The sequence below is a fragment of the Rhizoctonia solani genome, chromosome 4 (genome assembly GCF_016906535.1).
Source record: "Rhizoctonia solani chromosome 4, complete sequence".
NCBI lineage: Eukaryota > Fungi > Basidiomycota > Agaricomycetes > Cantharellales > Ceratobasidiaceae > Rhizoctonia > Rhizoctonia solani.
In genome coordinates this window covers 3547731-3573590 of record NC_057373.1, presented here as the reverse complement: position 1 = coordinate 3573590, position 25860 = coordinate 3547731, and the positions used below count along the sequence as shown (strand labels likewise).

Sequence of the window (25860 nt, the reverse complement as noted above, 5' to 3'; positions counted from 1 at the left end):
GGCCTGAAACGTAAATATATTCCAATTTTGCTCGCTCGATCTCGCTCACCAGGTGTCTCTAGGGCTGAAAATTAAGTTTTCGTACGAAATGCAGCCTAGGTGTTGCAAAGGCCTTTCTACGCGAGCGGTTCATAGGCAATGAATGAATCTTCCTTTATTTTCAACCACGCCAACTATCTTACATGAACTACTCCAACATAAAATACACTTTTGTTACAGTCCAACAATTTAAGGCGGAGGTTCAGTCAGGTTCACATGCACGGCCTTGATGTTGGTGTAGCTACGGGCACTTGAGCCAAATGTTCGACGCACAATGGTTGAAAATACTTACTTGGATAGAGCATATTCACCGAGCTCACGTCCGATGCCACTCTGCTTGAACCCTCCAAACGGCATCTGGTTGTTCAGTTTATTGTAGCAGTTCACCCACACTGTGCCTGCGTGCAGCTTGTGTGCAACATTCAATGCGCGGGAGATATCGCGAGAGAACACCGCAGCAGCAAGACCATAGATCGAGTCGTTTGCCTGACGGATGATGTCCGCCTCATCCTCGAACTTGGCGATCGCTACGACGGGGCCAAAGATCTCCTCCTGGATGATCTTCATGTCGGGCTTGACGTCGGTGAAGACGGTGGGCTGGATGAAGTAGCCCTCGCTGCCGATGCGTTCACCACCGATTGCAACAGTTGCGCCCTGGGACTTTCCAGACTCGATGTAACCCATAATGCGCTAAAGAACGTTAGCTAATTATAGAGGGTGGACATATATGCTACCTACGTCAAATTGAATTTGCGAAACTTGAGGCCCTTGGAAGGTCTCCGACTTGAACGGATCGCCAACCTTGAGTTTCTGGACGTGCGCAGTGAAAAGTTCAACAAATCTATCGTACACCCCAGACTGAACAAAGACGCGAGAGCCGGCACAACAGCATTGCCCGTGGTTGAAGCTGAATAATGGCTAGTATTGAATTTGTTACGCTACGGAGATTATCGGGTGACTTACAAGATACCAAACGCAGCCCAACGAACGGCGGCCTCGAGGTCAGCATCGTTGAAGATGATGTTCGGGCTCTTCCCGCCGAGCTCAGTGTCACATTCTTCAGGTTGCTTGCTGCTGCAGCCTTCATGATGGTACGGCCAACAGCGGTGGAGCCAGTGAAGGCAACCTTTTCGATCTTCATGTGCGAGGAGATAGCCGCGCCAACAGTTTGGCCATATCCTATACTCCGCTATATGAATCCCATCAGGATAAAACAGAATTATCGCGCTTACCATTAACGACATTGACAACGCCGGCTGGAAGACCAGCCTCTTCGAACAGCGCAGCGACACGAAGAGCAGACAGAGGTGTGAACTCAGATGGCTTGATGATGATCGTGTTACCGGTCGCCAAGCCGGTGCAAGCTTCCATGCAAACATCAGCAGCGGGAAGTTCCATGGAATGATCTGTCCAACAACTCCGATCGGCTCATGGCGAGTATATGCCAGGCGGCTATCATCGATCTCAGCAACCTTTCCATGGTGCTTGTCAGCCCATCCACCGTAGTAGCGGAAGCAGGCAGCAGCCTCGGAAGCATCGAAGCCTTTGGCGATGGTGAAAGCCTTGCCGTTGTCAAGAGCCTCGACTGCAGCAATTTCGTCAATATCACGCTCGATAAGTTCGGCGATACGAATTAATATCTTCCCGCTGATCTCAGGCCAAATCAGTAATTAGTTCCCAATTGGGTATAACCACGTGGACCTCTCGGATGATCTTCATTCGTCACAATTGCGTAACAGGACCACTCACCGTTGGACGCCACATACATTCAGGCCCCAGGTCGTATCATATGCCTTTTGGGCTGCCTGGACTGCACGGTCGACATCCTTCTCGGTGCCCTCGCTGACTTTATTGATGAGTTTTCCAGTCGTTGGATTAATAACGCTACGTTTACAATATTACATTACAGTTAAATGCGCCGAGCTACGGATCCACGTACTCAATAGTGGTGTTGTTGCTACCATTGACGAACTTGCCGTTGATAAAGAGACCGGTTGAGAATTTGGTTTTGATTGAGTGGCCTTCGGCCTGAAAATTGTACTCGAAAAAGGACGGCATAGTATAAAGTACGAGCACCAATACTACTGGTCACAGTGGAATGTTTGATTGTCAGATACTGGTCAAAACACGAATTAAAGAGGTAGATCCACAGAGTGGTTGGCGGAGTGAAATTTTCTGCCGCCTCTCATGTTTATATATGGCTGCATATAGCACACATCACCCGACCTCAAAGGCTGCGCGGTCCTTGGTGCCTTTTTGGGTAAAACCTACTCACCTGATTCAAGGTGACTAGCATAGTCTTATCTGGAGCTTCCTTGACTTCCAAGTTAGAAACTCTGGCTACCTCTTGTCGCAAATATGCGCATTTGTTTTTTTGTACCCCAACAAAGAGGCAATTGATGAGAACAGTGTATAAAGGTGCCTGCTAACACCTTGTGTTTGCGAATCACCTTACTATTCGGTTGGTAACCATAAGATGCCACTATCCGAAGCCCCCATCTTTCTGCTCCAAATCATTTGCTGGGGCTTTGTAAGAATTCGAAGAGTGGGGCCCAGAATTCGAATGTCATTACAGTGATAATCGCCTTACGCCCGATCGATCGAAATCTCTCGGTATTCGGAAGTCCTTCGAACGAAAATTTTCGCTGCAGATCTCTTGAGATAATTTGGGATAAATTTCAAGGATAATCACTATTTTACACCGGTCAATACAACGAAAACTCCCATAATTTCTGTCGTGATCAAATAACTCATGGTGCAGGCTCGGTCAAGTTAACGTGCACGGCCTTGACGCTGGTGTAGCTACAGTAACCGCATAAGTATCCTCATGTATTCAAGAACGAACGAAACTTACTTTGCCAAGGCGTACTCGCCGAGCTCACGCCCAATACCGCTCTGCTTGAACCCTCCAAACGGCATCTGGTTGTTCAGCTTGTTGTAGCAGTTCACCCACACTGTGCCGGCGTGCAGCTTGTGTGCAACATCCAATGCCCGGGAGATATCACGAGAGAACACCGCAGCAGCGAGACCATAGATCGAGTCGTTTGCCTGACGGATGATGTCCGCCTCATCCTCGAACTTGGCGATCGCTACGACGGGTCCAAAGATCTCCTCCTGGATGATCTTCATGTCGGGCTTGACGTCGGTGAAGACGGTGGGCTGGATGAAGTAGCCCTCGTTGCCGATACGTTCCCCTCCAGTTGCGACAGTCGCACCCTGGGACTTTCCGGACTCAATGTAACCCATGATGCGCTACGGGAACGTTAGGAATATTTTCGTAAAAATGTCAAGAACGAAACTTACATCGAATTGGATCTGTGAGACCTGAGGACCCTGGAAGGTCTCAGATTTGAATGGGTCGCCGACCTTGAGCTTGTTGACGTGCGCAGTGAACAATTCAACAAACTTGTCGTAGACACCGGACTGAACAAAGACACGGGAGCCTGCGCAGCAGGTTTGTCCGTGGTTAAAGCTATAATGAAATATGAATTGATGGCCAAACCAAACGGTGGAATGAAATTCGCGTACAAGATGCCGAATGCAGCCCAGCGAACAGCAGCCTCAAGGTCAGCATCGTTGAAGATGATGTTCGGGCTCTTTCCACCGAGCTCGAGCGTCACGTTCTTCAGGTTGCTTGCTGCTGCAGCCTTCATGATGGTACGGCCAACAGCGGTAGAGCCAGTGAAGGCAACCTTTTCGATTTTCATGTGCGAAGAGATGGCAGCACCAACAGTTTGGCCATATCCTAAGTATGATGTTAGAATCGCAGCGAAATAAAAATAAATAAATAAAAGTTAAGAAACTCACCAGGAACAACGTTGACAACACCATCCGGAAGACCAGCCTCCTTGAACAGTGCAGCAACACGAAGAGCAGACAGAGGTGTGAACTCAGATGGCTTGATGATGATCGTGTTACCGGTCGCCAGAGCTGGTGCAAGCTTCCATGCAAACATCAGCAGCGGGAAGTTCCATGGAATGATCTGTCCAACAACTCCGATCGGCTCATGGCGAGTATACGCCAGGCGGCTATCATCGATCTCAGCAACCTTTCCGTGGTGCTTGTCGGCCCATCCGCCGTAGTAGCGGAAGCAGGCAGCAGCCTCGGAAGCATCGAAGCCTTTGGCGATGGTGAAAGCCTTGCCGTTGTCAAGAGCCTCGACTGCAGCAATTTCGTCGATATCGCGCTCGATAAGTTCAGCAATCCTGATTAGGATCTTGCCACTGATTACAAATAGATTAGGTGATTGGTTCTTCATCAGGAAATTTGCGTAACCGGACCGACTCACCGTTGGACACCAGACACATTCAGGCCCCAGGCTGTATCGTACGCCTTTTGGGCTGCCTGGACTGCACGGTCGACATCCTTCTCAGTACCCTCGCTGATCTTTGTGATGAGCTTTCCAGTGGTTGGGTTGATGACACTGCGTTTAAGATATTAGATTATAATCAATTGGGCCACAATGAGGGCAAACGTACTCGATGGTACTGTTGTTGCTACCATCAACGAATTCACCGCCAATGAGAAGGCCAGTAGAAAACTTGGTGCCGAATTTGTGGCCGTGGTCCTCAAAGCTGTACTCGAAGATGCTGGGCATGGTGTATGAGGTATATGTATGAGTGCTATGCAATGGATCCTAACGATCAGTAATGATCGATTATAGAGCCAACAGGTCAAAACTCACGGGGGGTAGGTAGACTGAAGGAGATACCATCAACTCTCTGCGCCTTATATATGCTACTGCGCGATGCACATCAGCCGACACAAACGCTACCAGATGAGCTAACCGACCTCCACCAACCTGAACTTCTTGCTTCTTTCTTACCAATGGAGTATCATTTCTTCCTCACTTCCCCAATTGTACCTGTCCAGCCGAGGCCCCGAGGGAAATTGGTCGTTAATCTAAAAGCACCTTGACCGGATAGGGGTTATGCGTTGCGCCTTGTCGCTATGCACGAGCTGCTCACAAGTTTCACTTCCGACATATCCATCCAATAGGATCTCCTGGTACTCATATGACCTTATTGTTGGGTCTCTGCGTCCGACTTGATCCTAGTAATTGTATTGTATCTTTACTATGGAGATGGTCGGCCTTCGGTTCTCGCATTGTTATGAAATTTTAGCCTCAATTTGGAATAACAAATGTGCCTTCGCCATCAGCTGGGCATCTTTCGGGTACCCTCGGATCGTCTTTCCTATGTATCGACCCCCTTGAACGCCCTTCTCGACCCAATCTAGGACCTGGTATCAACACACATCAGAGCTAAGTCGCCTTAGATAGCCTTGTCCCGTAAGCCGTTAATCCCGGCAATTTATTTCTAGATATCGCATCTACAGACCGAGTGCTAGACCATACGCGTGATGGACTAGCCCCACAAGTCGCGCAATGGTTAACCCCAACGTGAACGCTACGAAGATCGGAGCCCAACTGCCCCGGGCTGGAGTCTCCACCACCCCCGCTTTACTATTCTGGCTCCCCATCACCCCCACTGGTTCATGGAATCGTGTATTATCCTTCACTTTGTCCCGCGTCATGGGTAGGCCTGCAAAAATCCGCCCAAGATGGAGACCAGGAACCCCATCGATTGAGCGAATATTCTTGACTGCCCAATACTTACGCAAGCTCTTCTCCGGCACCAAGTCTTCTGAAAGTGGATACGCTGGAGTCGGCTTGAGGTGGGCAAATGGATCCGTAGCTATGGTACTGATAAGTTTGACGTCGGCTATGGGTATTTCGAATTAAACACTTGCCACTTTTGAGTTCTTCGGGACATCCATCAGCATCTCGTTGTTCGCGAGGTCGCATAACGTCGCACAAAAGTGTCCGCTCCCCGGTGTACTCGTAGAAAGGTACCGAGTACCCGCATGACTAATGACATAGCACCACGGTTGGTTATAAATTACAAGAGTCAGGTGGCAATTACTTACACTTCCGACCTTGTGAATCTGGACCTCAATCGCTGCTCGTGAACCGGGAAGGCGGTCCGATAGCGGAATAAGCTCTTCGTAGCGAGGGCTCCCTAGTTCGTGTACAATTCCTAGGGATTCAAGTTAATTGCGTGATGTAACAATAACATGATAAGAAGGAGTTGACCTGTTCCCCAGAGCCGAACAATGCGGGGAGACCCCTTGAATGCACTAAACCTTTACTCAGGAATGTCATCACATGCGTCGAAGACATAAGACAGATAAGACCTGCATTATAGTGATGCGCCCGTTCTCACGCAGATGGGAGATCGTTTCCACACCTGGGATTATGATTAACGTCTCAACGGCGAGTCGCCAAGTGGAGATATCTTACCCGAACCCGACAAGTCTTGATAGAAACATGCGTTCGGACCTAATAATTTGAATGTACCTGTCATCCCTTTTGGAGATACGTTGACATGTCCGTTTGCAGAGATAGGAGCGGTTGCAACCCAGAAACAATGTTGTTCATTAATCCATCTAAAATGCACGATTACGTCAAACGGTTCTGGGGGACTCTGGAACTTGGGACTCACGGAATGAACGACTCAGGAATTGAGTCGTAAAACTTCCCCATAATAGAGCTTTTTGAGCTAAACAAGTCTAAGTTATAAATGCATTAAACACTTATAGTTATGGAACTTACTGTGTATGTAGGAACTGTGAGAGCTCGTGTGAGTCACGGCCAACAGGGAACATTATAACCTGCTCTTAATTTGCAATTTCCCCACGATGATCGCCCGGCGCTTGTAGTTAGCCGTTGATGATGGACTTGGCCTCATCGACATCGAGGCGTCGATCGTGGCAATCGGTAACATCCTCTTGGGGAATCGCTGAGTCTGGGAATGTATCACAGCGTCTAATGTCGTTCTGGTAATCTCGAATTTCATCCGGCCAATCCTCGGGCTTGACTTGTATTTGAAATACTGGAAATCTTAAGCAGGACATCGAGGTCTAGTATTGCTATATCCCACCGAGGATCGCAGCGAGGGCTGTTCTCGAAAACCAATAATCCCTCGTAATATATATAAGACCTGATGCGCCCTCAGACATCCCCTCTAGGCGCCTGGGTTTATAGCATTGCTTAACTCGTAAAATAGATTAATCTTCTTGGCACGGTTGCGAACATCGACCACCCCCGGCCGACGGACGAATCGAGCAGTGCGCTCGTTCCCTTTTCCCCCGGCCTCCGTCCCTGTCACCACGTATGCCGACCGCAGGTGGCCCACCCGGCTCGTGAGTCGTACTCACTTCCGAGTTCGCTATCGTGGCTCGGGTGTCCCCTATCTGTCAGTTGCACTCGGCGCCGTGGCCGCAGGCCGCACATGTAGGCATAAACGCATATATAGGCAGGTCTCGGGAACGAGAGGCTCTAGGTTCAGTATGTGTTTTATTCGTCATCACTGGCGATGTAGTCTTTCGGTCCTCCGGTATGTAGACAGATTTGGAATTGTAACGGTAACAACCGGGAGAAGCTTGGCTCACCGAAGCCGGTCCCAATAGAGATGATTCATCTTTCTCCGATAGCCCGGAATATTCGGTGGCACCTTGTTAATCACCGTGGCTCAGCTTGTATAAATTCCTTTGACAAGGCCACATAAATGCTTTACTTATCTCTCGTTTCTCGTCGATTCTTTCATTCGGACCAAAGAGCTAATTATGAAACGACCTTACGTTGAAGAGCCTTTACCCCAATCTAACGTTTCTGCTGCTCGCGAATCAATCACTCCATCACTAGCATCTCATAATCCGCGGCAAGACCCACGCTTTGCTCATCGGTACAACCTGGAGGGAAGAGCTCGTAATAATAATGCTGCCGATAGTCATTACTTCTCCAAGAGTCGAGCATGAGTTTATCATTTCCTCGATATGTACAATGTCGAGTAAAATGAAAATGGGGATCTGAAGGCATGTGTTTCACGTCGGGGTGTGTGTGTAGGAGAGGAAATTGGCGGTGGAAGAGGAATGGTAGATCCAAAGGGTCAACCGCTAATACTAACGGCCACATGAAGGAAAAACACCACGTCATCTGACAAACTGCAGTTCAATCTGACCACGATGCATGGAGCATTTCTCCACTAGATGAATCTGTGAATGGTCCTGCTGTTCGGGCCCCGACTACAGAACCGCAGGTAGGCAGATTTCTGCTCATCTTTGTCTTCTGACTCATTAACGCTTAATATTGATTCCAGCCCTTCGACGCTGAGGAATTCCATGAAAGGCTCATTCGTTGGATCGTGAAAAGGAACCACTTGCTCGGGGTAATTGAGAATGATGAATTCCGTGCAATGGCCCTTTATCTCCAACCGTCCTTGGATATAAATCTACTTGAATTGGCTTCCGTGCAAGATCGAATGCCTGAGTATGTGGTGCTGATGTAATGAGTTACAGGAGAATATACCAAGCCACATTTACACTCTGCTATCACGGAGCAAAGACGCAGGCTTATTTATGACGCTATTGTGATTTAGTAGAAATATTTTAATTCTTAGAAGATCTATATGGGTGTCGTTGAGCTCGAGAGAAGTTTTAAACTTATCCTCCACCTGCTCTTCCGCGTCGGTCATGGGACCCAGACTGGTGAAGGTTGGGGAACCCCCGCGGCTGCGAAGTAGCGAGTCTGGCTCGTGGTTGAGCGGCCCAAACCAGCTCTCATGATATTGCGGGATGGTGGGTGGGACAAAAACGATACGCAAAGGCGTGCCACGGCACTCGGTGTGTACGAGGCCGGAGGGTGGAGGAGGTCGGAGGCAAGTCGATACGGCATGAATGCGGTAGTCACGTGCTTCACTTTTCGCTTTCTCGGTCTTCTTCTTGTTCTCTCCTCCTTCTCTTAGCGCAGTTTGCCTCGGTTTGTGAGCGGCTAGCCTTGTTCGCTTGTAGCTCTTTAAATATGAGTAAAAAAAAAGATAGTCACGTGACTCGCTACATGCTCTCAGCTAAGTCGCTGTTTTGCGTCTGCGCCGGCTTTATCGCAAAACGTCCAAATATCGCATATATATATATCAGTTGCGTATAATTGACTTTGTAAAATCTAGTTGAGCCTTTTTTTCGCAGGACTCCATGGGATACGTTTTCCTGGCGCATTCTATTATCGTTTTCGCCGAGTTCAGATCATCATTGATGTGGGTAGTCCGGCCGTGAGTAGTTTGATTATGAGCCATATGCCCTTGAAATATACTGCTGTCTCTATTACACATAGTTGATCGGAACAGAGTAATGGAAAATTAGGATGAGTTAATGTGGACAAGGCTCCACAGTGGGCCCCAAAGGTACAAAGAATCTGCATTACACCCAGATTTTTCCAGGATTCTGAACCTAAATACGCTGAAACTAATCCTCGGCCACACGTAGGGGCGAACAGAAGATGCGGATTTATGGATGCTTTTTATTTAATTGCTTGAACCTTGCCCACACTCCGCACATATATAGCGCGTGATCTTTTACGTCTAGGAAATCCACGTCTTTGGAGCTCACCGTGCTTAATTGGGCGAGATTGACGTTATGAAGGTAATCAAGTACAATATCAGCAAGCGTGAACTTTGCTCACTAGAGATCGCTGGAGTGAGACAAAAGCAAGAGCAAATTTTTATTGAGTACTCAGCAATTTGGTTGGGTTATATGTATGTATATCCCAAGTATGGATTTAATAACCGATATTTATATGCCAAACAACGCGCGGAACATGCTTAAAGCTCCATAAAGAAAACAAGACGGAATAAGAAAGTTCGTACTCGAGAAAAGAGAATCGTGCCAATGTAAGTACGAAATGTCCAAGAGTTCACCCCATAGGCGCTGTGGATTCGATGTTGCGTTGAATGGACCTACAATGGATGAACAGTCTGGATGTTCTCGAGAGAAACTTCAAAGGTGCGCTCTCTTTTTTGCGATTCAGAATGTCAACCAACCGCTCCCATAGAATTCAATCTAATCTTTTTAGAGATATCTCATATACAGATGCATCCGGCACAGATTACTCTAGTTAAGTTTCCCTTCCTCAAACATCTTCAATGTAACCTCCAGAGTTTGTGTTACGCCCGCAATGACGAGTTCACGCAACTCCTTCTTCTTTTCAACTTCGGCATTGCTTCCAGGCTCAATTCCTGGAAGAGGCATGAAAAATGTGAACGTTAGGAAACGCTCTCCATCAGCATTCTCAGAGATTAGGTTTGTAATGAAGGAGCCTGAATCCCCCTTGAAGGTGACCTGTGAAAGAGATATGGGTTATTGATTGCGATGACTTCAAGTAGTGATGTATACGTACCAATGATGGTGCATATAGGTCTATATCTTCGGTCATCTCCATGCCGTTCTTCATGGCTACCTTGCGCTTGATGTATTTAGGATTCTCTTCGAGAACTTCACAAGAGGCAATAGCAACAAAAGCCATCGGGGCCCGGGCTTTGTAGCGGAGGGCCTCGAATGCTTGAGCCGGGGAGATTTTGGAGTCCTTGGGAAAAGAAACAGTGTAGGCATAACTGAAGACGGAAGACATGATGCAGTGGTAAATTTTACGAATAGGATAGTGGTATTGAAAGATCCAGCAGTAGGTGATGGTCTGATTGATACACCGCAGAATCCTTTTATACTTGGGCCATGTGGTGAGTAATTGACATCCTAAGATCAGCTGTATCTTCAGTTCCTAGTCCCGTCTTGAGTGCGGCTACAAAGATGTTACCATGTACAACTGATTCTACAATAGTGCTCGATTGCGGTGCTTGGAAAGGGATTTACTAGCCCGATGGCTTGCTGACCGTCCAAGAGTCTCGTAATATCAACATACGATTACTCATGGAGGTGTACATGTGGCGTTGACAAACTTAACACACTCAAAGGTTAGCCGGGACAAGCTTACAGTTTGACCCGCGGACGTAACGAGGGTTGGTTACAAACTTGCCCGAGCTAAATTGCAAATTCCCTGTAGTTGTGAGGAAAATGACCACGGTGACCGTGGAACATCAATATTGCGGGCAAGGTGCTCCACTAACCCGCCCTTGGTGCGGGTCCGTTTAGCCCGAACAATCGCTTTAGGATGCTACCAAGTAAGCACCATCTGACCTCTTACTGGTGGCTTGGGAATACGCATACAAATAGAGGAATAGAAAATTATATTTCTTCGTCCTCTGTTTACAGCAAGTTAGCATAGGCAGATGAAAGCTATCGTGAGTCTACATCATTTTTTATATAGAGAATATTGGTTCCTTGAGGAAGGAGGGGATATTACAAGTTTTCCGTGCAACAATCATCTCAGTCTTCCTACTCAGAATGTACGGTTTTATTAAATGGTGATGGTGGTGACGGGAAGGGAAGGTAGTTATCGAATAATAAGTAGTATGTATGCGTCCTAGTATCAGCAAAGCTGTTGAATGAGACGTAAATGGTTCAAAGAGTATACATGGAAGAAGACTCGGACTGTCCAGTAAGTGCTTTACTCATAGTAGTGAGACTTGAAACTTCTAGCAGACAAGTTATTGCATAAATTGAAAAAGATCTGAAACATTTGCTGAATTTCTAGTCCTTTATAGAACGATATGCCTTCTTAGAACCTCATGATTTACGATCTATAAGCCGCTGCAGATGTTCTTTGCCTCCGTTTTCCCAATCATCCCAACAAATAGCCAACATGGCCGTGTGTCGACCTGGCATTCCGAGCGAGTCATCGGCTCTGAAAGGCGCACTACTTTCTCTCTCTGGAGGGAGGACCCGGTTCCAACTAATATAATCGTTTGTTCGTAGCCACATATGGAGAACTAGTGCACTAACCGAAGGGTTCCTTCTGGCTTGAATCCTAATCGTTCTGCAGCCTTAGGACTAGGAAGGTTGCTCGCATGCGCTTGCCATTGACATCTTCGGAGACCAAGTCCCCCTTCGCTTGGTTGATTGAGGGCATACTGCATTAGTAGCCCAACTGCGTGAGTGTTTACATGAGTACGCTGGAACTGGGGAAAGATAATGATGAATCCAGGTTCGATCGTTGATAATTCACGTGAAGCGTTTATGTATGCCAGGGTACCCAAGAGAGCGCTGCTAACTACCCGGGTGCTTAGTATACGTGAGCTGTAAGTAAGGAGGACAGACCTTTATTGGCATCCGCCTCGTCAGCAAGAGCAAGTTTAGTCTTGTCTAAAATTACGTAAAGACAACGACTGGTATCAAGCCGATACGAAACTTCGCAAAATACTTCGAATTCTTCAATTGTGGCTGGGGTAGAGCACGGCATATAGCGCATAACCTCCGGGTTTGCAGTAATAGCGTTGAACACGGCAACAGCATGTAAATGGGGCTACTGTCCGTGAATAATAGTTATCGGACAAATAAGACATAAATTGCTCACAATGTACGGGACCACTTTCACTCGGTCTGTTTCTAAATCTTTCACAGGAAAACAAAATTTACATCGTATGGTTTAGTTGGATCAGGCAAGGTGACAGGTCCCTTAGGGAGAGGGGGGGTGTAATTGTTGACGAAATACATGGTGGTGGTGCCCGTGAGTGACTGAGGACACCAAAATATCCATTTTTGTACCCACGCAGGAATCTAAGATGACTCGAATTGGGTCCCTCATAACCCCTGAAATACATGTTCTCGCTTAATTTGCATGTTACGTAATATATTGCGACCTGTTTTTAACAAGTCTCAAGTCTAAGTTACTGATACTTATGCGGTGTTTACTGCAGAAAGCCCCCGAGTAATGACAATTTGTGAATTGAATAGTGTATACATTGTTCAAGAATCGTTCATAACATTCTCCATCATGCCTTTTGCTCTCTGAATTCGCTAGCTAGCTTGCCCTTCTCGAGACTCTCCACAAACGCGACAAACTTGGGCGCTCCGGGGTGGCTCAGGGTATTCAATGCAGCAGCAGCTCGGAGTGCACTCCTCTGTAGTTCTGCGGCCTGCTCTAGGTCTTGCTTGACGGTGTTCTTATCCATCGTGACTTCTTTCATCGCCGCACGGAGCGGTTCGACGGTCTCGTCCAATCGTTGAGACGTGGCAGATGGGGCAACCTGTGACAGACGATGAAGCATCATATGGCAGAGCACCTTGACCTCGTTGGATTCGTCGGATAAACCGCGTAGAACAATTGTGAGGAACTCGTCGAGGCCAAGTTTGGAGAGGGAAGTATCCAACTTTTAAGGGGTAAGCTACCGTCGTATACGTATACAAAAAAGACGCTCACCAAGGTATACATAGTCTCGTACGCAGTCCTCCTAGCCTCCAATCCATCATCGATCTTGTGCCTCCAAGGACCCATCTCCATGATCCTGATTAACTCAGGCTTGGGAGTTGTTTCGTCGTAGAGTTTAGGTAATAAGGATGGGAGTTGGTCTTCAATTAATCGAGGCTTGTTACGCGCTGCTTGGTTGAGAGCGGCCAGTGCCAGACGCTTGACGTTCTATTATCCACCATCAAACTAACATGTTGTCAGTTCAGAGCATAAAGTGACGTACCAAATCCTTGTCGTCCAACAAACCCAAGAACACAACTACAAATGGCTTCAAGAGTTCATCCAATCCATTTACGCCCCCGAAGCCAAACATATGCCTCATGGCAGATACAACAAGTGCGCGCACAGTTGGGTTGGAGTCCTGCAGCCTCGCTTCAAGAGGGGGAAGGAACCGAGCTGGATTAGTAGTTGTGAGTTTGCCCAAGCAGGAGGCGGCAATATTGAGTGCCTTTTCGTGCGAAGAGCCAGTGTCAAAAGTGGTTGCCAGAGAGATTCGGCAATTGATTCGAGGTGGGCTTGCGAGCAGTGAGAAACGACCTAGGTTTATGTCAGGAGTGAGGTGTATGCGTAGGGGAATCATCATACCTCTTTCAACGCATTCATGCTCAACAATCGCTTCTCGTCGTCTGTCTGAACAAGCTTGACGATGACCGGCAAGAAGCGCTCTTGCGACCCAATGGCGATATTACCTTTTCAACGTGACAATTATTCTCTCCATCTCTTCCAAGAAATAAAAAGGACTTACCAACAGCAAAAGCCGCAGCATTCCGGATCTCCTCTGCGTCGGACTTGAAGAACCCGAGTGAATTGTCGAAGACTTCAGGTTGATTCGACATATCACTTTATTTCCCATCAATAAAATTTGAGGGAGATTAGGGGATGGATACTCACATGAATCTTCCAATCTCACCAACCGTTAACAAACACAAAATAAGCGAAGTTTGTGAAGCCTTCGTCGTTGGCTACAAGTCATCGAATATATCAGTACCACGATAAAGAGTCTAAGGCCGACTCGCCAACCTTGATGTGCTTCGCAAATTCATTGATAGTCCCAGCCGCAATCGGCCTTTGGGCCCGAACCACAGCACCAAGACACTTGCTCACGTTTGCAGCACCTGTTCCGGATTTCTCGTACGCAACCTTGAGGCCCCCAACGAGATGACTAGCAATCTGCTCGTCTGCATTCGCAAGGGCATACAAGAACCCTCGTAGAGCGTCCAAAGATGCTGGGAGCAAGGTTTCGGTAGCCAAAGGATATATTCGAGGCAGAACCTGGTTTTCGATTGACGCGAACCATTGTTTGGGCCAATTTCGGAGCAGGAATGTGAGTAATTCGAGTGACTTGATGAGCAATTGTGGGTCAGATTGAGAAATGTACGTTTTGAGGTTTTCGATAAGGGGAGTTTGAACCGATTCAGGAATTTCTCCTTGGCTAATCAAGAGAAAATAAGAGTAAGGAAGAGGACGAAGACGAGACTAAGTACCTCTCTGCCAACAAAGCCTCCAAACACCCAATAGCCTCGACCTTGGCACTTCCGCTCCCCTTGCGAACGAGATCCGCAGTCCAGACAATATTCGCATCCAGCCATGCCTTTTCCAGAATTATTTCTAGTTCTTTCTCCTTGATTTCCTTCAATACACCAGTAACAACTCCAACAGCTCCTGAGCGGCGAACCAACTCCCAATCTTCGTCTTCGTATGGAACTTTAGCCACAAGCAACGCCCCAATTGCACGCGCGCAAACGGCCCGAACTGCTGCATCTGTTGAAGAATTCTTCAATCGTTCCCGAGCCTCAGATTGCAGAGACGAGGCGAATTTAGGGTCTTGTGACCTCTGGACGAGTTCTGTGCCCGCTTTGATTGCGTCCGCTGCGACCCGAGGGTGGCGCTCATGCATAAGCGAGACAAGTTTTTGTTTCACATCTTCCGAAGGCACAGCGTGCTTCACTAGAAGCGAGAAAGTGGGAAGTGCCTCAGGGTGCACAAGAACCTTGAATAGCTGTTCTTCAGTGCCCCCAAGAAGTTTGCTGTCGAACGTATCTGGGGTTAGGAGGGTATTGAGAAGGGTAAGCGCCTGCACTGGGGGTGCCGTTTTCGGGGGCAAGGTTTTGAGTAGCTGCCTGAGGAATTTAGGAGCAAGAGTGTCGAGTGCAGGAGAGGGTTGACGGATGAGAAGTGTTAGTGCCGTCCAGACTTCATAACGGACTGTTGGCTCCCTGTCTGCAAATCTTTGTTTCATTTAATTCGTTAGTATTAAATCACTATACAGTGACTAAGATATACCTAGAAACGAGCACCGGAGCAACGTTGCCGTAAAGCTCCTCCGCCAGCACCGGTTTAGTCGTAATAATGGCAGCCAAGAGTTTAGTAGCGCTCCGGCGGATCTTATAACTCGTATCCTCATCATCAGAATATTCACCTCCATCCTCATCATCATCTTCGTCCTGATCTTCCATGGGCTCGTCATCTTCATCTTCATCGCCTGCGTAGTTAGGGTCATATTTAATGTACGTGGTACCCGTAGATATAAGTTCTTGCAAGAAGGGGGTAATCTCTGTTGGGCACCTCAGGGTCAAAAGTTCTAGCGCCTATTCCTAATTTAAACCAGGTTTTCCCAAAATCGGAAGGAGGGGCATACCTGAAGCCCAGCTTCACGAAGTTCCTCGTCCTCCTTGTTCACGCCCTTCAATACGCTCGGGACGACTTCGTTGAGGCTCGAAGCCAAATGCCGAGCGACGGCCGCCACGAGGTGTATGGTCGTACGTTGTTTCTCAAGTGGAGCCGAAGGTTGGAGTCCGGGGAGGACCGTAGAAGAAATGAATTGCTGGAGTTCGGACTGGGAGAGTGTGGGTACATAGCTCGCTTCATGATTATTAGTTGAAGAACGAAGAAAATGAAAAAATGAAATACCAATCGTCGTAATCGCGCGTTTCCGAACGGCTGGCCTCGCGTGAAGAAGCAAGGGTGTAAGAACGTTCATTGGTTCTTGTGGAGGAATGTGAGAAGGGAAACGGGAAACTAGGATAGTCAACGTCGCAAGAGTTTCGATCAATGCATCTGGGGGTGTGTTGGCCTGCCCAACCCAAAATCAGACCTTGGGTATATGCGAATCAAATTAGCTACTTACCGAACCCAGTTGCTGCAGTAGCTTCGGAACAAGCTTCTGGATTGTACGAGGTGCGACAGTTCCTTCTAGAGGGAGCTCAGCCGTAACCGTCTTCAATGCTATTTGAAGATTATTCATGGCAGTAAGATGGGCAGACAAGGGGGACGTACCCAGGCCAGCAATATCACGCAATTCGTCATCCTTTCCACCTGAATATTCAATCAACTGGTCGATTGTTGAGTCCATCTGCGCGGGTCGAACGACTTTAATCAGCTGGCCGAGACTATGCGGTGCGTCAGATCAAAATAGTAATAATTTGACATTGTACTGGGACTCGCCACTTGACAGCCTGATTCTTGACTTCACTATTCTTATCCGCGAGCAATGATACCACCTGGCGCGTCAGTTTGGCCTCGGACTGTTCGTCTTGGTTCCCAAGCTGGTTCTTTGAGAGATCATTGGCAAGGTCGTTGAGCGCCATGAATCTGGTCCGATTATTGGTATGTAATCAGTCCAATTAAGTGTATAGCTTACCGCAAGTCCGAGTCAGGCGATTGCATCTATCAGAGTTTTAGTATTTTTTAAAAATTAATAGAATTAACATACGTACCTTTTCGATGCGCATCTGTAGTTGTTGTGGGGCCATGGTCGTCGTGGTCGAGGGGAACCCGTGATCGTGACCAATTCACGCGACAGGAGCCACTAATCGGGAAATCCAAACCTTACGAGCCACGACCACCACGAATATGAACTTTACGAGGTGCGTTATTCCGTAAAATGGGCAAACCAAACTAAATTTAATCCACTATCTACTCGCAGGTTCCTTGGAATAAGTCAGGGAACACGCCCTAATGACCCCCTGGCCAGACTCCGGTTCGCGTTGGAGACTATGCCAGGTAGCCGCAAACACGTGTTCTCGAATGGCACAAGAGCCGATGTACTTAAAGAGCTCTATGATGCTATGTGGGGAAATTATTCACATTTATTCGTCACCTGGGGAGCACCCCTGGCACCAGACGTCCTATTAGGTGACGCACAACGGGAGAACATTCCCGGAGTCGACGATCTTCCTATTCCTGGACGAGGATGTGGTCATATATTCAAGCGTGGAGAGAGTTGCTTCAGATGCAGGTGAGTTCGCCGAGTACGTTTATGTGAATTTATTTAACTTCTGTACAGAGATTGTGGGCTGGACGATAGCACTGTAATGTGCGCCCGATGTTTTCATGCCACGGACCACACCTCCCATAATATCTCTTTCTCTGTTACTCAGCACCCCGGAGGATGTTGCGATTGTGGGGACCCCGAAGCGTGGTCCGTTCCTCTAAATTGCCCACGCCACCCTCCAGCCCAAACACCATCTACCACTCAACCTTATACCCACTTTCCTCCAAAGCCGAGAGACAGGCCCCGTACAAATGTTCCGCCGGAGCTGAGAGACAGTTTGGCCAGAACGATTGGATACGCTTTGGATTTCCTGTTGGATACCTTGGATTTCTCACCCGACGAGGCAGCTCCACCCGCCGAGGCCGAGCTTGGACGACATCCTACTGCAGACCCAACACCTACTGACCGGTTCTCGGTTATCCTTTGGAACGACGAGAAGCATTCCTTTGACGAAGTTATACACCATTTGGTCGTTACTACCGGGATGTCGCAAATCGAGGCCGTGCAAACCGCGAACAAAGTAGACCAGGAAGGGCGAGATATTATTCGCACTGGAGAAGACGTGAACCAATTGCTTAAGATTGCTGACAGCATCAATTTAATTGATATTGGGGTAACAGTCCGGCGCGCGTATGACACTTTCAGGGAACAAGTGGCTGCTGTTATTCTGGAGTGGCTCCTAGATCTTACTAGCGCACGAATCGGACCAGATGGTACTGTCTTGCGAGAAATTGTTGCAACCGAGCTATTTGCCCCCCGGAAAAAGGATACTAGCTCCTTATCGAGTAGTCCTGATGCCTCGAGGGTTTATGCGGAGCTCAAAGATCCTGCACGAATTGATTGGTTGTTCTTGTACCATACGAGATTATGGAAGCGCCCCAGGCTACATTTGAAACAAATCTATGTGTCGGTCTTGACGTTGAGCCACGAACACAAACTGACAGTTGGTGAGTTTTCCCCGTCGTAAGGTCCTATACATCCTAATATTTCAATAGCCACGCATTTTGCAGCAGTCTATCATCGGATAGTAGACGCTTACCTTCTCGTCGATCGCGAAGTTGAAACTTCAATCAAATACTTTGCGGTGCAGCTATTCACTGTCCCATCTGTTGCGGGATACATTGTCAAGCATAACAATCTACTCCCTCGGATTCTCTCCCTTCTCACAGCTTTCTTCACCAATCAAATCGACGAGAAACGCATCAGACCACTTCAACCAGGCCAGCCGATTCCGGCACTCGACATAGAATCGTTCCCATTCAGGAGTAAACGGATTACGAGTGTATTCAATGATTTGAGGTACCTTGTCTCCACTCCACCCGTCCAACTTCACGTGGCGACCAGCCAAGAGCCTTTGATCCACGTATTGAAACTTTGCAAGTTATTCTTTGGCGCAAACGCACAGAGGAGAGCCGCCTCTTCCCATGTGGAGTACGAAACCGACGCTTGGATCAGTGTGTTCAACGCTTCACTTTCCCTCGTGAGGATAGTCCGCGCTGTGGGCGAGGCCTTCCAAAAAGGTTCGACTTCGGATCTTGTCCGCGCTATCGAAACAGTCACCCATCATATATTGGTCATTTGCACACTCTCTGAACCACATCTCGACCCGTCTAAATATTCTGTAAAGTGGCACCAAGTCCAGCTCGGGTCTAAGGAATACCAGGTGTTGCAGTTTGACGTAGCGAGCGAATGGGTCAGCTTCCACCACTCGTTGCATTGGTTGTTGGCCGAGTTGCTCAAGCATGAAGAATTGCTCGAGGAAGACAAGCTGAAGAGTGTCAAAGGTTTAACCGAGCCCACGTTGAGAGGAGTGGTTTTGAAGAATATGAGTCCCAAGGGTGCATTGACTGTACTAGATTTCCCTCTTAGGGGTAAGCATCCCTCTATCTCTGTCTTGCAAAAATAACCAAATTTCTGGCAGTCATTGCAATGGTCGCTCAAATCAGATGCGGTCTCTGGGTTCGGAATGGTTTTGCTATCAGAGGCCAATTACTGCACTACCGAGATTTCATGCTTCGTGAACTATGCTACGACTCGGATGTCTTTCTTCTCCAGGCGTTCTTAACGATACTCGACCCAGATCTTGTACTCGTCACAACACTCGATCGATTCGGCTTGCTCGAATACTTTAACGGCGCTCTTACCCACCCTCTCTACGATAGTGTAGCTCTACCGGCAATGGTCGAAGAGTATCTCTATGTCCTTATCACCGTTCTTTCTGAACACTCTCGCACCACCCCCGTTAGACGCGAAATAGTACATGGTCTAGCTCTAGGGCCATGCTCATATACCGAACTCACAAAACGCGTCGCTGAGCGACTGGCAGACGAGTCCGCTTTTGATGCTGCATTACGGAGCGTCGCCAATTTCGATTCCAACCAAGGGAAATACGAACTACGTACCGAGTGCTACGATGAAGTCAACCCATTCTTCTTCCATTACACTCGTAACAGGCGAGAGGAAGTCGACCTTATCCTTCGTAAACGACTCGACCCCAAGAACCCTGGTCAAGCTATTATCGAACCCCGACCATTGGGTCTTGAATCTGGCCCATATGTTGGATTGACGAACCTCTGGGAACGAGAAACCTTACTCCGAATTGTATACTTTTCGCTCTGGGGTATGGTTGGGATCTTGGAACGCGCTGGACCGACGCCTCCTCCTTCAGCAGATGCGGTCCTTGATCAGAGCTTGCACCTTATTATGCTTGGGATTGTCGAACAACCTGTCCGATGGGCTCGACTTGCTGCTGAGACCAAGATTTCCGATCCGGAAACTAACAACGAACAGACGCTGATCGAGCTGCTATGTTCTTTGGAGAATAAAGAGCGGTTTAAGCCCCTTGAAGCACGGGTTGGTTGGTGCCTTGACAAGTTCATGGCCCACATCCCAGAAGCTATCCAAGCACATCGGGTAGTCAAAGAAGACACTGTGTCCGCCGAGGACCGCGAAAGGGCCAAGAAAGCAGCCGCTCGTGCTCGTCAAGACGCTATCATGAAACAATTCGCGGCCGCCCAGAAGACATTCCTCGAGACCAACTCGTTCGATGGCGAAAGCGATGAAGACGAGGATGAAGACCTGCCTGCGCCCGAGAACGGGGGCGGTGGATTCGGGAGTTGCATTGTTTGCCAAGAGGAACTCCGGGCCGGTGCAGGACAGAGACCATTTGGAGCTTTATGTTTCGTTCAGCCGAGTCGGATGGTTCGAGTCGTACGCCGTCTCGGAGGAAAGGTACTTGAAGAAAGTTTACAAGCACCGATATCACTCGATAGGCCCTCAGAGGAGCCCAAAGCCGACCATAAGGGCAAGGGCAAAGCAAGTGACAGGCCCGCCGGGATACTCGAGGGTTGGACCAACACGGATACCAAATTCGGGCTCGTAGCTCAGGCGTGCGGCCATATGATGCATCATGAATGTTTCTCGATTTACTCGCAATCGGTCGAACAGAGGCATGCACAGCAAAACACGCGGAACCACGCGGAAAACACGGGCCGGATGGAGTACATTTGTCCCCTTTGCAAAAGTCTCGGGAATGCACTCGTACCCGTTGAAGGGTCCTTGTTTGCATCGCAAGGCGCGGCAGAACGCCTTCCACCCCTTCCAGAATGGCTTCGCCTTGTTCGAGTCGAGCTTCTTCGTCCGAATTCTAACTACGGCCAACGTGCGCATTTGCAGTCTGATGACGATGGCGCGCCCGGTTTCTTGTTCTGGGGTGCGGAAGATTCGGGCTACCCGCGGTTGACGGTTCAAGTTAGAGATGGAGACCACCGAATGGCGGACACTGTTCGTGGGATATCTCGTGCATTGTCATTGCAGACCATCCATCTCCGCCCTGACTCGGGTCGCCCGTCTGGAACGCCAGGAAGTGGGATGTACCTCCCCGAGTATTTGTGTGCCTATACGATTGCGGCGACGGAAATTAGCTTGCGCGGACAAGGCACATATCCAACCGTGGTGCATGGGCTGAGCGACGCCGCACAGCATACTGTTCGAGGCATTATTGCCTGCCTCACGAAACTCGCTGCATTGCAATTAGATCCTAGCGGGGACGCTGCGGCCAACAGACCGAGTATCCAAGAAGCGATTCTACACCCCGTTCTACCCGAGTGGTCGCGGAAACGAATGCCATTCTTGCTCAGAGACCCAATGGTCGTGTTGGTCGAAGTAGCTGCCGTTGCACCGGCCTTACTTCCTTATATGGCTACTCTAATGTATTACGCGCATCTTGCTCGAATGACCCTCACGCTCGTCGCACAGCTTGATCGCGTACCTTCAGGAGCTCTGCTCGGAAAAGAAGAAGCAACCCCGCTCTTGGGTGACATCACGACGTTCACTACCTCGGCCGTGAGACATTGTCCCAAGTTGGCCATTCGAGCTGAACAAGTTCTTGCGACAACGCCTGATGGAGCTCTTGCCCGCCTCGTGCATTCCTTAACCCTTCCATTCTTGAGGCGCACGGCAATTCTGATGAAGGCTGTGTTACCTGGCTGCATTCAACCTGGGGATGCAGAAGGGTCCGGAGAGTATGAACGACTGCTTGCGATGCTCAAGATTCCTCCTCCTTCTACGATTTCTGAACATGGCTATCTTCAATCATTACTCCAGAATTGGAGCCAACACTTTGGAATGTACATGAACCAGGTCGGGCTTCAACCCATTGCCCGAATTGAATATCCCTCTCCGTACAGGCTTGTGCAACTTCCAGCTCTGTTGGACGAGTTGTTTGCGGAACAGAACACGCTCAAGTGCAAGCGATGCAAGACTGTACCCTTGGACGCAGCCATCTGTTTGTTCTGTGGAACAATCTGTTGCTTCCAGAGTCACTGTTGTTTTGATCCGGAGGACACTTCGAAGGGAGAGTGCAATATGCATTTGAGAGAGTGAGTCACCGAGTTGGATCTTTGGTGATTTGAATTAATGTCTGTAAAGGTGTGGGGGAGCAGTCGGTTTGTATTTCCTCGTACGTCGATGCGCGATTTTGTATCTCTCTGCTGGGAACGGGAGCTTTGGACAGGCCCCATATCTTGATGTTCATGGTGAAGTTGATTATGGCATGCGGTAGGCCTCTTCTTTCATTCCACGCCCCCGAAACTAAGCCGTCGCCCGATTTTAGTCGCGGCAGGCGTCAATTTCTCAATCCTCAAAGGTTTGAAGAACTTCGCCGTGTATGGCTAATGCACGGAATCCCAACATTCGTAGCGCGTAAACTTGATGGATTGATGGATTATGGTGGCTGGGACGGATTGTAAGCCAGAGTCGTTACTTGTATACTATAGAGCGTGTAGTCTTTTGAATTTTTGGTTTAAATACATGTAACATGTGAAATCTGTCAAAAGATGGAATAGATGCAACCGTTCCGGAAATCATTTCGAGAATTGTCGTGACGTATTCCCACTACATTGTTTATACACTCCAGATATAAATTTCCTTTTTAGGGGATTGGTTATTGTCTGGCATCCTTCCATACTCACCTTCTACGCAGCAAACACAGCAATTGAGCAAGTGGCGATGAACAGCGAGCAAGAAAGGAAAAGGGATAGGCGTTTCTCTGGTTCCTCCTCTTCACAAATAGTTATGAGCAATCTTCAGCTTTGACTCACACCCCTCCCTCAGTGCGATTCGATTCGAGTGACCGCCCAGCATGTCAGACGAATGTGTTAGCTGTGAGCTAGAGCTCAACAACGACATTATGGTAAGCGAATGAGCTTGGTTTGGCAATAGAACGGCTATTGATAGGCCCCGGACTATTTTAGGGCATTGGTGTACGTTATCTTAAGCTTGAAGTTGTTATCACTTGATCAATAACGTCAACGCTTACCGTGTAGGTTCGCGTTGCTTTATATGCGCAGATCGTTCTGGCTTGGGTATTACCACTAGTTATTTTTACTCCATAAATGTTGCTTATTCTTTCTTAGGGCATGTCTCTTTATTGGCCTGACACCTTTGTCAGGAATTCCCGTGCTGCTTATATGACTGCGACAGCGGTTTTGGTTTCGTCCCTTATCGAGTGGAAAAAACAGGGATCAAGCTTGTTGGACGCCGTGGTTGTCTCACTGGTGAGTGGTATCCTCGTGTGTTGTAATTACCCGCGCAGTAGTAGTAATTCTTTGTAACGTATTCAGATGACCAGCATCATGATCATATTTATCGTCGTGTCCGGCACGGTGGGTCTATCTATGAGCTCGGAGGATCGTTTTCTAACGGGGTTTTTTTAAGACGCGTGAGAAGATCAAAATCACTTCTGGCCAATCTAGTCAAGATACCTCCACTGGTACTGGTACTAATTCTGGCACTCGTGATCAAACCAGTATACCCACTGATAACCCTCAACCCTCGAGTACCATTACCTCCAATGCGCCACAGCCCTCCGCCGTACAACCGGGCAATACCCAACATGCAAACGCCTCAAGTACCACTCCAAATTCTACACAACCTGCTCCATCAACTCCACAACAATCAATTGCAGGACAGAAGGCTGCCGTACATACTGCCGAATCTTCTTCACTTCGTCCGCGAAGATCAAATACTCAATGGTTCATTCGCTTTTGCTTCGTTAACCTATGGGGTGGCTTCTGCTTCAACCTCTGGAATGATCCTGCTCACTTCGGACTTCAAGGCCCAAAGGCCAACTGTACTACCAATAATGACGTCATAGTCTGGGTGTTTGGGGTCGATGTGAAAGCTGTAAGCCCTGGAATACGAATCACGGCTCTTGTTTTGGTTTCTATTCTATACTTTGTTGCGGCTTGCTCTCTTTCTTCACCTTGGAGAACGTTTTAGACCCCGTTTACAACTTCCTTGCCACGATTTCGTTGAAAAAGGACAACACGACACAACCCACTATTGGGTCCAGGAAGCTCCATCAAGACCCCAGTATGTATCATACACATTTACGCCCATACATTAACCAAACGAGCCTCTAGTAATCAATAAGATCCACTACTTCCTTCATATCATTGCATTCGGCACTCTCGTCTACCTAGTCGTTTCAACCGAAATGACCATTCGTGGCAATGATAAAAAGGGCGCGACAATGGGGTGGTCGTACGGTCAAGTAATCGCATTGATACTTCTTTCCCAACAATTCAACGACCTGTGCTCCACCTATATTGATAACAAGGAGGCTCGCCAGTCGACGCCGAATCAGGGGCCTCAACTCGCTCAAGTTGACGCCGAGGCTCAGAACGATATCCAGCTAAAGAACATGGCACCTGAGAATTCACAAGGCCCCACTTCATAGAAATTTAAAATTTTAGCCTGCTACTGTTTCTCATGTCTTTCTTACTCATTTAAATACCGATGTATTCGCAGTCACATGTTGCTCATTCGCGAAGGATTGCTACCTTCTATACCCAATTTATCGTTTATCGAACTTCTTCGCGATAGTTGACTGAACTAGACGCAAGAGATTTCAGACGTATGTGTATGTGTTCATTTAAATGACTGAAAGGCAGGAATACAGTGAGTAACGGGATCTCAAGTGCCAAAACATCCCTAATGAAACAAAGGCGAGGTATGTATAGCTACCAAAGTGAATGAACGAAGACTTCAATAGCTCTCATATACAGTCGGGACTCTTGACCTGCAGTATGAGAAGACACTAGCCGAGCTTACAAATCAATAGTAAAGTGGTGCAACACGCAGTTTTTCAATACAAAGTCTGCAGGTCAAGAATCTGCAGGTTAAGAGTCCCGACTGTAATTGCTGCCTCCTGGAAACATTATAAAGCTTGGAGTTACAATGCATATGTCCACGCTCCGCCATGATAAGTAAACGCCGTGCTTAATTGGCCTAACAAACAAAGGCTAGATCTACGTGGTACTAGCCAGTTCACACTGACTCCCCCGCGTATATCCAGCTTTTTTATTCTTTGTCAGCATCAAAGCCAATATTGGACATACTGCGCTTTTTTTGATTCACTGCTGCCTACCTTCCGCATTCAAGGCCTCCGTGTCTTGAATTATTGAGAGACAGGTACACAACAGGTTCAGAATACAGAAGTCCGAATGCAAACACAGTTAATGTCTCATTATTGTTATATCTTTTGTTTTCTAATTTTAATTTGTTTTTGCACTTTTATGTTTTATATTAATCTGAAGTCTGGATCCAAAATTAAGTCCAAAGTCCGTTTCGAACCAAGATAAAGTGAGGCTGTGATTCGGAGCTTGCGGAGATACACGAGCCGGGACTTAGGCTCAAGCTTTGTGGGCGTGCGGCCTCTCACATTCACGTGGTCGCGACTCTTTCTTTCATTCGCATTTGGTACGCAGTCTTACTGGGGCGCTGGTGTACGTTTGTACAAATCTCACTTTTAACCTTCATGAAGCCTAACAGCTATGTTAGATTTTTACCA

At 48.0% G+C, this 25860-nt stretch overlaps 6 protein-coding genes across 6 annotated transcripts; 1 reads left to right on the top strand and 5 right to left on the bottom strand.

Moving 5' to 3' along the window:
• Positions 1–228: 228 nt before the first annotated feature.
• RhiXN_01196 (aldehyde dehydrogenase family protein) lies at positions 229–2097 on the bottom strand (the record flags this gene model as incomplete). The annotated part of the gene is made up of 9 exons (XM_043321015.1): positions 229–280; positions 332–729; positions 778–946; positions 1003–1070; positions 1094–1218; positions 1272–1445; positions 1541–1686; positions 1789–1923; positions 1979–2097. 9 exons carry the CDS (start codon positions 2095–2097, stop codon positions 229–231), a joined length of 1386 nt encoding a protein of 461 aa, XP_043180027.1.
• Positions 2098–2789: 692 nt separating this feature from the next.
• RhiXN_01195 (aldehyde dehydrogenase family protein) lies at positions 2790–6705 on the bottom strand (the record flags this gene model as incomplete). The annotated part of the gene is made up of 14 exons (XM_043321014.1): positions 2790–2841; positions 2894–3291; positions 3343–3511; positions 3568–3784; positions 3847–4262; positions 4328–4462; positions 4518–4661; positions 5658–5735; positions 5787–5908; positions 5968–6077; positions 6264–6287; positions 6341–6486; positions 6543–6599; positions 6653–6705. The coding sequence occupies 14 exons, from the start codon at positions 6703–6705 to the stop codon at positions 2790–2792; spliced, it is 2121 nt and encodes a 706-aa protein (XP_043180026.1).
• Positions 6706–9984: 3279 nt separating this feature from the next.
• Positions 9985–10501, bottom strand: RhiXN_01194 (Tyrosine kinase specific for activated; the record flags this gene model as incomplete). The annotated part of the gene is made up of 2 exons (XM_043321013.1): positions 9985–10212; positions 10271–10501. 2 exons carry the CDS (start codon positions 10499–10501, stop codon positions 9985–9987), a joined length of 459 nt encoding a protein of 152 aa, XP_043180025.1.
• Positions 10502–11553: 1052 nt separating this feature from the next.
• On the bottom strand, positions 11554–12480 carry RhiXN_01193 (GNAT family acetyltransferase; the record flags this gene model as incomplete). Its single annotated transcript, XM_043321012.1, has 4 exons — positions 11554–11719; positions 11770–12037; positions 12085–12289; positions 12403–12480. The coding sequence occupies 4 exons, from the start codon at positions 12478–12480 to the stop codon at positions 11554–11556; spliced, it is 717 nt and encodes a 238-aa protein (XP_043180024.1).
• A 278-nt stretch (positions 12481–12758) lies between these two features.
• RhiXN_01192 (cullin-associated NEDD8-dissociated protein 1) lies at positions 12759–16986 on the bottom strand (the record flags this gene model as incomplete). The annotated part of the gene is made up of 16 exons (XM_043321011.1): positions 12759–13136; positions 13187–13402; positions 13458–13749; positions 13830–13923; positions 13980–14074; positions 14126–14196; positions 14255–14666; positions 14719–15462; positions 15518–15822; positions 15873–16096; positions 16145–16307; positions 16362–16459; positions 16511–16613; positions 16669–16825; positions 16875–16900; positions 16951–16986. 16 exons carry the CDS (start codon positions 16984–16986, stop codon positions 12759–12761), a joined length of 3414 nt encoding a protein of 1137 aa, XP_043180023.1.
• Positions 16987–17086: 100 nt separating this feature from the next.
• On the top strand, positions 17087–24747 carry RhiXN_01191 (E3 ubiquitin-protein ligase UBR1; the record flags this gene model as incomplete). The annotated part of the gene is made up of 16 exons (XM_043321010.1): positions 17087–17100; positions 17160–17471; positions 17520–18454; positions 18503–19378; positions 19429–22387; positions 22437–22565; positions 22621–22752; positions 22943–23058; positions 23121–23170; positions 23261–23269; positions 23333–23371; positions 23423–23563; positions 23630–23671; positions 23724–24191; positions 24278–24380; positions 24431–24747. The coding sequence occupies 16 exons, from the start codon at positions 17087–17089 to the stop codon at positions 24745–24747; spliced, it is 6642 nt and encodes a 2213-aa protein (XP_043180022.1).
• Positions 24748–25860: the final 1113 nt, after the last annotated feature.